Raw genomic sequence first — 14,781 nt, 5'->3', positions numbered from 1 at the left:
TGACCTTGACATATAACCTTTGACCTTAGCCTTGCAGTTGATTTATACCCAACATTACATCGTAGATTGCCCTCAAAAGTATTTCGCATGAGGTTGACCAAGTTTCGTCCTTTCAGGACCATAATTTCAGAGTGATATTGACAGTGCCATATTGAACAGATATCGCCTATTTATGTAATATAACACTGGACATCCCTGCGGGAGTTATATTTCCCATGAGTGCGCATCGCTCAGGGAAAATATTGTTTCGAGAGGAAAATATAACTCTCCAAGGAACTGTCAAGTGTTTTATTACAACGAATAAAAGCAATATTTTGTTATATTAGAGATGGTCTACAATATATCCACATCATATAATTGTAGGCGATCAAATTTTTGAATTACCTTACTTGACGTGACGTCAGCAGGCAATGGAACGATTTCGATCAGTGATGGATTAGTCACTCGGTTGCTTCATGAGAAATCACCGATTAGTATGTAGACCATTTGATAAACAAACATGTTGTAAACGGGACCAAAATAGTTTAGTTGTGACAGCGGAACATTTAACCCTGACATGCAGTCTTCGATCTCACGACCCAAAGTCCGAGGCAATCCTCACACACGGAGAAGGAAACGTAATCTCATTGGCCTGTCTTAGGTAGATTTCAAATTACTTCGATGGCACGAAATAACACTCTGACAACACATGACTTTCAGCAACAGAAAGTGTTGGAAGCCAGATAAGACAGGGAGAGAGAGAGAGAGAGAGAAATGAAATAAAAGAGAGTACCCGGTTACTATGGAGAGATAGAGAGCACGAAGAGATTAATGTTTTGATTAAGTTATGGTGTTCTGCATTCTGTACGTTTTTATAAATTATCTTTTATGGTATGCATTTTGTCCTTTCGGACACATTTAAAAGGTGAAGAGAGTGAAAAGGAAGAAAGATAGAAGAAGAAAAAGTAGAAGAAGAATAACAATAAGAAGAACAAGAAAAAGAAGAAAGAGAGAGAGAGAGAGAACAACCCGGAATCAAAAGAGACGAGTGAAAGACAATGCCGTCAAACATGTGTTAATAATAAGTTTTGTAATGACTCCACGTTTTAAACTGACCACGCCCCTTTTTCTGAAATTTCCTGGTACCGTGTGCAGAGCGAAAAGGAGTGTGACGATTTCACGCCCATCCAGGACCGTGACGGCAACGTGGTTCTTGAAGTGGACTGCGGGGCAAATAGCGCCCTCCTCTACGTCAACAAGCTCTGCCAGGGATCCAAGGGGCAGTGCATTTTCTTCGAGGTGAGCGAACTGTGTGCAGAAAAAAAGGGGCAGGGACGAATACAGTGTTTGCTCTCGAAACGAAATTGTGTTGTCTCTCCCCTGTCAGTAGATAACAAACGTGACAGAAAGAAAAAGTTCCAAGTTGTGTTTATAGGCCCCGCCCAAGAAGTTCGGTTGAATATACAGGAACTTCATCTTCTAGAACTTGTTGCCAATTTTGAAATTGGTATGAAGTCAGAAATAAAGTGACTTTTGAAAATGTATTCTGTGAAGAGACAGACAAATCTATATGAACATCAGATTTGTAAAATGAAAGAGTTTTCACTCTACCTTGTTAAAACACCGACAATGAATGGTAAGAAATCATATAATAGTGATTCAGCACCAAACGACAGAAATGTAGTTTCTAGGATTTTACGGGCTAAGGTAAGGGGTAATCAGCCATACAATCTATGTGGGCTACTTTTATTCCACGGTGGCACGTATTATATCGCTACTTGTTATATTTTTTTAGCGTTATGTCGTTTACACTGACTTAATCAAACTCCCTCCTTTTTGTATCCAGGATCGCTGGTACACGCCGAACGAGTTTCAGTTCATCAGCGGGCGCGAGACGGCCAAGGACTGGAAACGAAGCATCAGACACCGGGGCAAAAGTCTGAAGATCCTCATGGGGCGTGGCCTCCTGCGCGCCCATCCGCTCATGTGCGAGTGCGACACATGCAGACTCAACTTTGCGTCGGTAAGTGCCTCCCACCATACTGTACCACCTCGCGGGGAGAGAGGGGGAGGGATATTGACCGATTCTGTGACGCGCTATGTGTATTTTTAGCATAGGCGCAGCCATACTGGGTGTATCAGCCGACCCCCCCTCCGCACTCCCCCACCCCTCTCCCTACATTAGCACGCGCGCAGAATGAAAAACTGCTTTAGCCAATGGGCGTCTCGTACTGAGTGCGCGAATGCTTGCTTAGTGCGCGAACCTTTGTTACAAGTGCGTGATAAACATGTTGCCCCGGGGTGGGGGAGAGCAGGGGGGGTCGGCTGATACACACCATGGCTGCGCCCTGTGCCGTAAAATGTCTGCTGCCCTCAACGAACCCGAATCGGTCAATAGGAAGGGCGAGGGGGAGAGGGGGGCAAAGAAAGAGCCCCACCTGCCGTTGACAATGTTGGACGCATGCGATATGCCACTGCCGATAGTTATATCTTATACTTGGCGTTCGGCTCTTGATGCAGTTTCTCAAGGGGGCAAAATGGCATCCGAATGGTAAGTTTATCCGATCACGAGCTTCCGCAAAAGTTGGTGTACTATAGTATATGAAGTGCGCCCTCTATTTCAGTTGTTGGTATTTTTCTTTGTTTTTGTTGTGGTTGTCATATTATCTTTTAAAAAGATCCAGCATTTACTGCACCCTGGATGAGAATGTATGCATAATTATGCACGATTAGTACCTTCGTGATTTTTTTTTTCACATTTATGTATCACTTTAAGTGCAATACAGACCATCACTTCAGCTAGGACGTGATGGTGTCGATACGGTTCTGAGACACATCGATTAACGGACGTGATTGTCTGATACAAGATGACACGCGCCACCACTGTCTATAGGGAAAATCCCCAAAAGGGGACTTTCAAAATATCAACACATAAGATAAGCTGGGCTGCGCAAACAAACACTGCGCACAAAACCGAGTGATATTGTTTATCATAGTTTTACATCCGAAGAAAACGTAGAAAGTGAAAGACTGGAGGGAAACACAGATCAGAAGCGGACTGGGAGGGAAAGGAGCGAAGCTTGCTGATGAAACAAAACTCGAAGGCTATCTCTGATCTGAGAGGATCTTCCCAAATAGTGAATCCCCCACCCAAAAGGAAGGCGAGGATGACTAACAGACTGTTTTGTGACGATGTTTGCCTCCCGTGCGTGCCATGCCCGAAGGGAAAGATGGTACAGTCTTGGCACTACAACTGTAGATCTAACAGAGAGAGACGATATTTCTCTTCTTCTTTGTTTTTCCGTCGAGACACGCTGTTCTCAGAAGGCACGAAGTTTGTCCTCGGAGGTCTAGACTATTTGCCAGTCGTTTGACTTGAAATGATATGAAACAAATTTGCATAACATCCCCGTCAACTCATGGTCGATATATAGGCGTCCAAGGGGAAAAGGATGGTCATGTAAAACGGACGAGAAGTAAAAACGGCCTCTTCCCCGCCCCTAACCGTCGCCCCCTGGCCCTTAGTTGGAGGGTAGGGGGAGGGTGGGGGGGGGGGGGAGTAAACCGGAAGTGAGAGCCGGTGAAGCGATAGAAGGATGACACAGCAGGAAACTGCCCTAACCTCTAACGGATACCCTGCACTGTGATTGCGCCCTCTGCCCCGCGTCCGGACCGCTAATATGGCGGAAACGGCGCGATTTCCTGATTTTAATATCAGGCGTAGAGCTGAGCAACGGTAGAGAGAAAAAAAAAAAGAAAGAAAGAAAGAAAGAAAGAAAGAAAGAAAGGGAGAGAAAGTGTGTGTGTGAGAGAGAGAGGGAGAGAGAGATGTTGGCACGAGGCACGCATAAACTGTTTAGATTGCCTTGATTGCTCTTTCTCACATTTCACAAATGAAAATAAATATGCGTGCTCATGCTCATGTTACATTGCTAGTATTGAATTCCTATATAGTTATGGACGACAATTTGATGACTTCGTCTCGACTAGTATACTAGTATGCAGCAAACTGCTGAACCGACAATTTATGCGCTGATTTTCAAATGCGTACGTTGTCATTAATGCACAACGCTGTCGAGGGGAAATCGTGCTTTAAAAAAAAAAAAATCATAAACAGGAAGGTTATGGATGATGCAAACGGCAAAATGAAATGTAACATTAAAGCTACATCCTAAGTTGGCCTCCAATGGTAACAGCACAGTATCAGATAAAAGTGTTAACCCATTTTGTTCTGGTGAAACTATACTGCGATCTTTGGAGATGTAAGGTGCTAATTATTTTGATTCTCTTATACTGTATTCCAGTCTTAAATTTGCATCATATTGGAATACGGAAAGGAGGATGTGCAGTCTTTCTTACCAAGGAGTTGGAAAGAGACGTCCTTGGTCTTACAGACAATTTTAGTTGGGTAGTTTCACGGGTCCCTTTGGCGGTGATTTTGGTTGTAGCGCCAGCTTTAGTTGCATGAACGACAGGTTTCGCAGGTGCCACTGCAGTTGTGGTCGCAACGCAGAGCGGTTAAAGAGTCAAAAATAGATTGTGCATGTCCACTGCTGAAAGGTGTGTTTGTCCTGTAAGATATCATTTCTTCGTTAACACGTACCTGGCGATGAGATGTTGTCTAGCCGGGATGGCCAATCTAGTCATAAATCATCTCTATGAGTTTTAAGATTTATAATAATTGTTGTTTTGTTTTGTTTTTCTAGGAATGCTTTGCAAAGATCCATCATGCCCGAGGAATACAAAAGGCACTTCCATATATATATGATGCAAAACTAAATCAAAATAGATCAGCGCATATCAAGAATCAATTTGCGAAACTAAATATGCACAAACTATGAAGCCTTGCGGTTTTTCTCATCCTGAATCTAGGAAGTGAAAAAAAAAATCGTTCTGAGTAATTCGTGAGAAATCCTCTGTAGACTGCAACAGGAAAGGTGGTTTGGGAGATCTCGCCGAGCAGATGCAGCAGTTACGAAACGCGCAAGGATGATAACATCACAGAGAAAGAACAGTAAGATTAGATCTTTCCAGCCATCAGTTGTGAGAGATACAGAATGAAACATAACCAAAACCGCAGAGGACTTCAGAAGACGAACCCCTTTTCCCGTAAAGAGTGTACACCTATATCTTTGCAGCGTATCAAAATCTAGCAACTGTATAAGGTGATATATGGAAACTTAATCGACTTCTGCGATAGGAAAGGAAAAAAATAAAAACAAAAAGGAAAACATATGATGACGTAATAACAGTCTCTTTGGACGCGCTGGGATCACGATCAATCTGTTCTGGCAATCTAAAGGCGACCTGGCCTGAGTCTTTGCCGAGAAAAGGAAAGTGGCCCCTGTCACGAGGGTATCCGTCCCTCAACTCGGCGCATCCCATGTTCCTGAGATCACTACCGCTCCGGTAACTCACCATCTTAGCCCCCTGTAAGAGAACGCGCCAGGCCCCCTCCCTATCCCTCCCTCTCTATCCCTCTCTCCCTTTCTCTCCCTCTCTTTCTCATTCTCCTCCCCTCCCCCTTCTCTCTTTCACTTTTCCTTTTATGTTATGATCCAGCCAAACACACAAACATCGACATCATCACCATCGCCCCTTAAAAAACAGGCGATACAGTCTCACATCCTATCCCCGCAACTCTCCCGGGGATATCCGCTGAGTCGCGGCCATCTGTAAGTGAATATGCTCGCGGAAGAACGTTCAGGAAGGAAATTGCCGGGGTAGGGCAGTCCAACTCGGTTTCTCCTCTCCAGAAAAGGGGGAGAGGAAAATCCGTCTAATTCGAAGTAAATTATCGAAAGCCTTGTTGCATTTGCGCAGGATAAATTGTAAATACATTTTGACGCGGGTTCCTGTCGGGGAATAAAAACGAGAGTGTGCTGTCTTTGTGCGCTCGGAGGGCGGCCCGCGTGAGATACAATAGGAAGAGGAGAAGAGCCCTGATTTTGGCGCCAGGATACGAGGGAGCTGACCACGAGGGAGCAGACAACATTATGTCGTCTGACGAATGACGCTTCTGGGTGGCTTTTTGTCTTTGCTGCTCGATCCGACGCCATTTTGACAGTCGCCATATTTCCCATCTAATCGCCGAATTCTTGTCACTATACCAACACCTATATACTGCCTGTGATCAGCCGCCATTCCCGAGCATTATAGAGACGAAAGTGGTCAGTTGTTTTGACTTATGTTACGTTAACTGTTTTTTGCTCGTGCGCACCATTACTCATTATTAGCTCTATTTGTTCAAACGAAAATTTGCGGTAACTCGCACGGTGTTGGTGAGAGTAATTGTGTGTTGGATTGATGTTTATGCCGTAAAGTGTTCGTCCCATGTATTCTTGTTTGTTTTTGTTTTTGTTTTCTTTCCTGGTTACAGGTTGTATGTAGGTGTGTTTTGTTTTGTTGAAAATGTGTGAAGGCACCGGTTTCGCATCTGTGTCCACAGGAAAGACAGTATGGCGCACGCCATCATGACGCATACCATTTCAACCGTACTTCGCCTACGTCGCCGGAGATTCTTTAGGACGTGTCAGAAGTAACACGCATGGGCGCGTAAAAATGCATCAATTCTTTGTTATTGGTGTTCTTTGCTTGTTTCTCGTTCAGTTATCGTTAGTATGAGGCAATATTCATTACATTACATCTTAGAAAGCATAATCACCACTGCATTGTCTGTTGTCACGGTTGTTATTAACTTTAGTACACATGGTACAGGGGCTCTATGGCCTTGTCGTTTTTGTTTACCCTCTGCATGTTAACGAAACTACTTTCAGTCTTTATTGATGATTGCTGTATGGTCTCACGATAATTATATTGCCCAAAGAAATACTTGCAGAAACAAAGGCGAATTCGTCTCAAATAGGCATGTACCATTGCATCTTTACGGGGGAAAAAATCTCAGTTGTTGTTTACCGGCTGTTGCGCCAAAGATATAACGTGTCTACACAGTAAGTAGGAGTCTTGCTCTGCAAACCTCATTGTCCCGATTCACTCATACTCTCATTTTGTAACTCATTTGAATATTTTGCGATGCGTCTGTGGAAAGCACATTGCTCTCCGGTTTCGTTTCCTCCATGGCCGCTTTTCTTTCTACTTAAGCTATTTCCGGCGACGGGAAAACACAATATTTTCATGTTTCCTCTTGTCATTTAAGCTGTGAGCATTTTGGCTCGAGTGAAATTTCACCTCGTGTTTATTTCCTGAATTTGATTCAATTTCAAACGGGACGGGTCGCTATATCATTGATAATTCCCACAACTTCACCATAGCACAAAGAAGAGTCCGTGCACTTATCTTTTGTAGGTCTTGTGTTTCGCGCCAGCATTTATATTTCTGTGTGTTTAGTGCACGTCCGTGTGTGTTTAATGATTGATGGTAGATACACACACTTACACACACACACACACAATTTATATATGATATATATAGGAAGATAACTCCATCCAAGAGGCGGAGTAGGAACGATGAAAAAAAAATATTGATATAGCGCCTCCTTCATCGGCGGCCGGCTATTATTGTGAGGCAAAAGAATGCGCGCGTAGGTGCGTGCGTGCGAATGCATTATTATGCTGTAATAAAAAAAAAAAATATGTGTCTCCTCTGGCGTTTGTTCGTGAATACATCGTATGAATGACATAAGCATAGTCTTTTTCTCTCATCCGGAATAGAAGCAGTCTGTAGGAAAAGATTCCACAACAATTTTCTAAGGCTTTTCGGGACACGCCGACAACATGCTATTCAACGTAACTTGAGTCGATCACGATCATGCTTCCATCATTGACGAGCATTGTTATACCCTATTCGGTGACTACGTCAAAGCAGTCTTTTAATTTTACACTTCCTAATTATCGAAACGTCTAGAATATGCTTGTCATTCCCTCAATAGTTTCATTATCATGTTAACCCATTCTCTAGGAATGCATTAACGTCGCCCTTTGAGCTGATTATCAACGATTGCTAAGTAATACTTCATTATCCAAGCAAGCGATTGCTTAAAGGCCTTTACAATATTTGATATAGTCAGCAAGTAACATTATGTATACGCAATTGGAGCAGGAAATCGCTTTTGTTCAGAAAAAAGTATCTCCAAGATCATTAGCATTTTGTCAGGAATTTGGAAGTTAAACTCCTCGATCAACAACCCATCAACGTGTCACGCATCGAAAGACTGACTTTCGTTCTTTTCGCTGTCACTTTTCGCTGCTACAGAAAGGACTGCGGCTCGGAGATCGACGTGTTGCCTTGCCGACGGCCGGAGCCAACAACACCGGGTCTCTCGCCGTCATGGATCGGTCTAGACTTCGTCGCAGTAACGGGTGAGAAAGAATGGGATCTCGTGCTGTTTTATATGGTAGCATGGGCCTAACATTAGTGTGTAAATGAATTCCCTTGCTTAGGGCAACTTACGAGGGTGTTATAATACATGGCTTGGGCACACACATGCAGCCATACACACGCACACACACACAGACACACACACACACACACACATCAATTCCCACTGAGTTTATTTGCTTGTTTTCTCGCTTACTTGTTAGCTTGTTCTTTTGGGTGCACGTGGCGAGTTCGACACCCACGAGTCATACACCCCATGAGCTCGACAGTAAGCAAATAAGGCCCACGAGGTCGACAAAAAGCAAAAAGCAAAAAAAAAAAAAAAAAAAAAAATGCCCACGAGACCGACATGCTATTAGTAATCACCATGATGCAATACATGTATGTTGGTCTCCGATCGTGGGTCGTTTTTGTCTAGTGTCGAATTCGTGGACCTTGTTTGTCTCTACTGTCGGACTCATGGGCCTTATTTGCTTCGTGTCGAACTCACATGGGCGGTATGACTCGTGGACCCTTTTTCATTGTGGAACTCGTGGGCCGTACGACTCGTGGGTGTCGGTCTCGTGGGATGACCCCATTCTTTTTTAATGAAACTTGGCATGTATGTGTATTAGGGGGTGAAGTTGTGCCTATCAACTTTTGGGTGCACATGCTCAAGGTCAAAGGTCAAAAGGTCAAGGTCAAATGCTCAAAATTGCACTATTTCCCCCATATCTATGCAATGCCTGAAGATATTTTCTTGAAAATTAGTGTATACATGTATTACCCAATTAAGATTCTTTGGTGAAAGTTTGGGGTCATGAGGTCAAAAGGTCAAAGGTCAAAAGGTCAAGTAAAATGTTAAAATTTCACTTTTTTCTCTGTATCTTGGAAATTGTTCAAAGTATCTTTATGGAACAAAGTATACATGCATGTACTGACTGTCAGTAGTTAGCTAGGGAATTTGGGGTTTATGGGGTCAAAGGTCAGGGGTCAAAGGTCAAGGGCAATACTTCGAAATTTTACTATTTTCCTTATATTTATGCAATGCCAGCAGGATTATTTTTTTAAAACTTAATGTATGCGTGTACAGTTGTATATTACCCACTAGAGATTCTCTGGGATTTTTTTTTGCCAAGAAGGTCAAAGGTCAAAAGGTCAAAGATCAAGTGAAAGTGCTGAACTTACTACTTTTTCCATATCTCGGAAGCGGCTCAAGTAATCTTTAAACTTAGTACATATTTATGTATGTTCTGCCTGACAGTGATTCTCTTATGAATCAAAGGCCAGATGAAAATGATAACAATTTACTGTTCAATTCAGAAATTGCACTTTTTCTCCATACCTTGAAAATTACTCAAGTGCGTAAACTTATGAAAGGGTCAAAGTCGAAGTTAAAGTACATGCTCTCCTATTCATCCAATTAAACATAGGTCAAGGAAGGTAAACATTCGATGCATTTGTGACAAACATGTCATTTTAATATTTTGCCAATTTTGTGAAAATGTAATCACACATTGTCCACATGTACTATAGACCTATTAGGAGAATCGTGCATTATGGCGGAGGCATACCAGTCGCCATAGCGACATTTCTAGTTTTATACTCGTTTTCGTCAGCTCATTATAATTCCCTCGAGAAGTTTATAAAACATGACGTATTGTACTCTGACGTCAAGCGCTCACACACGCAAGCACACACACACACACAGCACCCAGTGTTTATATTCACCTTTGCGTCTATGAAAATTCAGAACTTTATAGACAGGTGTGCTTTTCAGTCTTCCTCCAAGATGCTCCCAGGTCCATCCTGAGATTTGCGTTTGCAACTCAAATTGTTCGCCATAATGGAAAATTAATGTTATGTTGTGTCTTTCCCGTTACTTTTCGTCTATTTCATTTTAGTCTAATTGTTCGTTAACGTCGATGTTTCACTGCCATTTTACCCTTCTGCCCAGCTGTTTATGACCCAAAAGAAGAAGAAAAGTCTCCCGAGTATTCTTTGTGTGTGCCCTCGTCACAGTGTGCGATCGTAACAAAATGACTAATGTTTTTACTGCCTGGTTTCACCCTTCTAGCGGAAGGGAGGGGGAACATTCAGAGCTTTCCCTATTTTCCCTCATGTTTAGAAATACTTCCTCTAACGTCTATCACAAAGTCACTTAATTTGATAAACGATTTTTTTTTTTGGGGGGGGGGAGGGGCATTCGCAAAAGCAACATGACAAAACATAACAAAGGCAAAAAAAAAATGAAAGACAAAAAGACTGCCCCTGCTGGATGATACTGTGACGTGGAATAGACGGATTAAGCTTGACTGATAAAACGAGAGAGCTAAAGCTAGAAGCACTAATGCATCTACTACGCATAGTAACTGTTGCTGATGTTTTGTTTGTTTGTTTCCTTGCTTGGTGCCTTGTTTGCCTGCATGGATCGACGCTACGGGTTAGCTCCTGCCAATGTGTCAAGTTATGCCTTTCTCTATAGTACAACAATACTTGGCAGCGCGTATGATTTGCTGGGGGTATTCCTAAATATGTACATCAGCGAAAAGGAAGATTCTATTACCGTCCCAGGAAATAATAAAAATCTCTTCTGTCAGGGAGAGAATAGCAGCCTATCTCGGTACATCGAAAATATCTCACACCGAGTTAACTATCTTAGGGAGGGGGAAGGCAGGCAGGATTCGAGATATCCTATAGTCTTGAATTGATAACAGCAAACGTGCACTTTCGGTAGAAAAAAAAATAAGTGCAATTTGTTTGAAGACGGAAGATAGTACATCCATACTTGCTTGACAACCATTTTAATAATTTCTCCTTTTTTGTGGTGGTGGTGGGGGGGGGGGTCTGTTGGTTGGAATGTAAGTACAGGTTGTTGAAAGAGCAATTGATATAAATCTTGACGTCATAGTCGACGTGACGATAAGGTTGCTGATTGTTTGAGTGACAATGATCAGAGCCTCGTCACGCGCGCGCACGCGTACACGTGCACACGCTATACATCATGGCTTTCCCAGAACTGACCAATCAGAGTTGAGTATTAGAAGACAGAAGTTTATATCCAAGGTTCCATGACTGATTACAATTATACATAAGTACATCCATGTAGTTATTGAAAAAGGGACCGTATTAAGTTAAGTTCACGATTATGTGATATCCTTTGGCGTATACTATTACGCGATACGTCTCACAATCTGGGCAATCGCACATTGCATAGTCCATGGACTAGACTTAAACTGCCTTTGTGAATTCCAGCCAACGGATCTAAAACGTATATAATTGTTATATTATCTCAATTCTCTGTATCGCCAATACCTGGGTGACGCTCAGCGAGTATGGCTTTAGATGCATTATGGGATAGCTCAAGGGACAAACTTGCATCCAGCCTTGGCTGCACTCAGGTCACGTTCCGTCTTTGTCCAGGGGCATTTTTTTTTTTTCGTTGAAGATTTCTTCGCTTTCTAGCATGTGACCTGCATATTGAAGCCTCGCAGTAAAGAACTATGCTGACTCTAGCGACCGCAAGTCAGTAAAATTTAGAAGCGTTGTAGCTTAATTCTAGCTGAAGCAGAAAGCAGCAACGAAAGAAAAGCAGACGAAAATTGCTCAAATCGAATGGGAACTGAGAGGTGCAGGACAACCGGAAGTGACAATGCTCCCGAGGAATCCCACAGTGCAATTGTGATAGAGCTCTGCAGCCTGCGCAGAAGTATTTTTGCGCTTTGACGATATTGACAATATTGCTCTACTTTTTTTTCCCTTTTTGCAAAGACATGACAACGACGGGGGCCATCTAAACGAGATCATCGACCAGCTTCAGCATCGAGAAAACGGCTACAACCAGAACGGCCACCACTCCTACGACGGGAGTCGTAAGCGCCCGCTGAACGTCGACAATGGAAGCCCCACCACGACGAGTCCGCCGTCGGCCTCCGCGTCGTCGTCGACATCGGGGCTGGCCTTGGTGAAGCGAGCTCGGAGCATCTCGCCTCGGGAGGACGACATCTACGACGAGCAGCAGAGGAGGATCTTTGAAGCGGCGAACTCTCCAGAGCCACAAAATATCGGTATGCGTGGTTGATAGTGTTTAGGAAATATGCCAAATAAAGTGGTGTTGGTGTGGGCTCGTGTGTGTGTGGATGTGGATGTAATGAGGCAACCGACAAGATATTACTTGAAGAATCTTGAGGTTAAGTTTTTCATTCATTTATTTTTTTCTTGGTCGGGAGGGTGAGGGGTGAAGGGGGGGGGGGGGGGAGGGAGCTATTCTAAATTAAAATCCAAATCGAACTTTAATGTGGTACATTATTATTATTCAGGCTTCCTATCTGTTCTATGACTAATTCTCATTTGCCCTGCATGTTCATTTATACTCTTGTTCTAGAAAATGTATGGCTGTAGTGATATTGTTATTTTTATTGTGCTGGTACGTCTTTCAATGTTTTCCTTTGCTGTTTGATTAACTTCAGAAAATTGATAGTGTACTACTAAACTTTTTTATACGATATACAGCGAAAGGTGTCTACTTCAAATTCAGCATGTAATGGTTAAATTTGAATCGTGATCTCAATTTTGCTTAATGCATATTACCGCTCTCCACCTAATTTCTCCGACACCCCAATATCGTAGAAAACCTCCGTCGCTCGCTTAACCTGAGCACCAGTCGGTCCAGCTCCCCTCTCGGACGAAGCTCCTCACCAGGTGGTAGCAACATCCAGTCGTTTTACGGCGGCGGCAGCGGCGGGCTGGTCCGTGCTGCTCAAGCTGCCGTCATGGCGAGCGCGTCCATCGCCAATGGCACGTCGACAGCCAACGCGGCGTCAGTTCCGGCCGATCTCAGCCGCAACTCGTCCGCGTCTCCGCCCAGCGGGGCCGCCGTGGGGTCGTCGGGCGTAGTGCTGATGTCGCAGCCGCCTCTGATGATTGCCAAGCACCAGACGAAGTCGCGCAAGCAAACCGCCCCTCAGCACCTCGACGTCGGGGGCGCAAGAGAAGAGGTAACCTCAATACAGATATGACATAATGATAATAGTATTTTATACATCTTCTTATGTAACGTTATTATTAATATGTAACGATTTTATTTAACGTCGCCCTGTGTACTTTACCTTTAACTGAAAACCCGCTACATGTGTATATCCCAACACTAGACTGATAGTAATCCTGAGTGATGTCAATAACCTTCATTCACCTCATCCAGGCTCACCCTCAGAGAGCACCCCATATCGTCCTCTCCTCCCACCCATCTCAGTCCTACACCAAGGTCAATGCGGCGATTAGACCAAGGTAAGTTAGTTAGTCAACCACAGATTGCTATATAAGTTAGGAACCAATGAGATAATAACGCATGGAAGCAAATTTCCGTACCTTGCATTTAGAGTGCAAATATCACAACAAATGTTGCAGCATTCCGTATCTGGCTGAAGATACACTACAATATTATCAAATGGTGTCCCGTCAGGTCTCCAAGGAAACTGTTTTACCCCTCTTCTGATTTAAATGAGATGGATCCTAACAATATGTTTAACTCGTAAAACTTCTGTGAGTATTGTGACATATCTCATACGCACTAGCTATGTGAAGATGAGCTTAACAAATAAGGAATACACAAATGCTCATAGCTGTAACGCCGTTCTTCCCATTGTGATGAAATGTCGATATTCGCCGGTCTTTTATCAAGTATAATCTTCTGGATATGGACCGGTTTGCTAACACTTTAAAAGTGTATGCATGCTGCTGTAACAACGGCTGTTCGTTACAACTAGAAAACCTGCCAGATGCTTGCATAGCGTAGCAGCAACTAATGCAAACAAAGTGGATATCCAAAGTACTGAAATGCACTGGGAATATTCAAGTAGGTGAAATAGCTCGTTACTATGCCCTGAGAGGAAAATACCCATAAATTTGCATCCACTAGTATTAAAATCAGCCTTTTACTCTTGGTTTACCCTTGATCCTGATTTGAATGCGCGCGTTCCACGTAAAACATAATCTTCACATATCTAAAGGCTAACATTTCTACATCTTCCGCAGATACCAGTCGACACCAGGGTACGGCGCCCGAAGCACTACGACCACCACCAACGGCATAGCGAGCGCGCATCACGGAAGCTCGGGGGAACTCAACCTATCCACGAACGGGAGCTCGTCGTCCAGGCGATCGCATTCCGCGGCGGGCTCGTCCTTGCGGCAGCCCGGTACCCCCGTAAAGATGATCGAGCTGACGCGGCCCGAGATCGTGGCGTCTTCCAGCAGCGGGTACAGCAGCAGCCGACCGAGCAGCACGCACAGTAGCAACCATCCCGGTAAGTGTCAGCTGCTATAGTTTATCTGACGAAGCATCCATTCTGATTCGTTAAAATTGGGGGCGTAAATTCGACAATTGCCTTCAGCCCCATAGTACCAAAACTGCCCCTTTAGTGCTAAACTGCCCTCTTTTGGTTCCACTAATATCGAGCCTTGCGATGTAAAGGCTTGACTTCCATT

General features: G+C 43.6%; 1 protein-coding gene across 1 annotated transcript in view; it reads left to right on the top strand.

Moving 5' to 3' along the window:
• Positions 1–14,781, top strand: part of LOC139717651 (uncharacterized) — a 34,159-nt gene that overhangs the window by 17,095 nt on the left and 2,283 nt on the right. The window contains exons 4-10 of the mRNA XM_071629158.1: positions 1,144–1,278; positions 1,826–2,002; positions 8,191–8,297; positions 12,067–12,362; positions 12,925–13,292; positions 13,496–13,581; positions 14,329–14,600. Coding sequence (XP_071485259.1) covers positions 1,144–1,278; positions 1,826–2,002; positions 8,191–8,297; positions 12,067–12,362; positions 12,925–13,292; positions 13,496–13,581; positions 14,329–14,600 — 1,441 coding nt within the window. The remainder of the gene's footprint in view (positions 1–1,143; positions 1,279–1,825; positions 2,003–8,190; positions 8,298–12,066; positions 12,363–12,924; positions 13,293–13,495; positions 13,582–14,328; positions 14,601–14,781) is intronic.

The sequence above is a fragment of the Diadema antillarum genome, unplaced genomic scaffold, assembly GCF_040938485.1.
Source record: "Diadema antillarum isolate AM-2024a unplaced genomic scaffold, OU_Dant_1.0 scf00000079, whole genome shotgun sequence".
NCBI lineage: Eukaryota > Metazoa > Echinodermata > Echinoidea > Diadematoida > Diadematidae > Diadema > Diadema antillarum.
The sequence above is the reverse complement of the archived record's forward strand: the minus strand, read 5'-3'. Positions and strand labels throughout refer to the sequence as shown.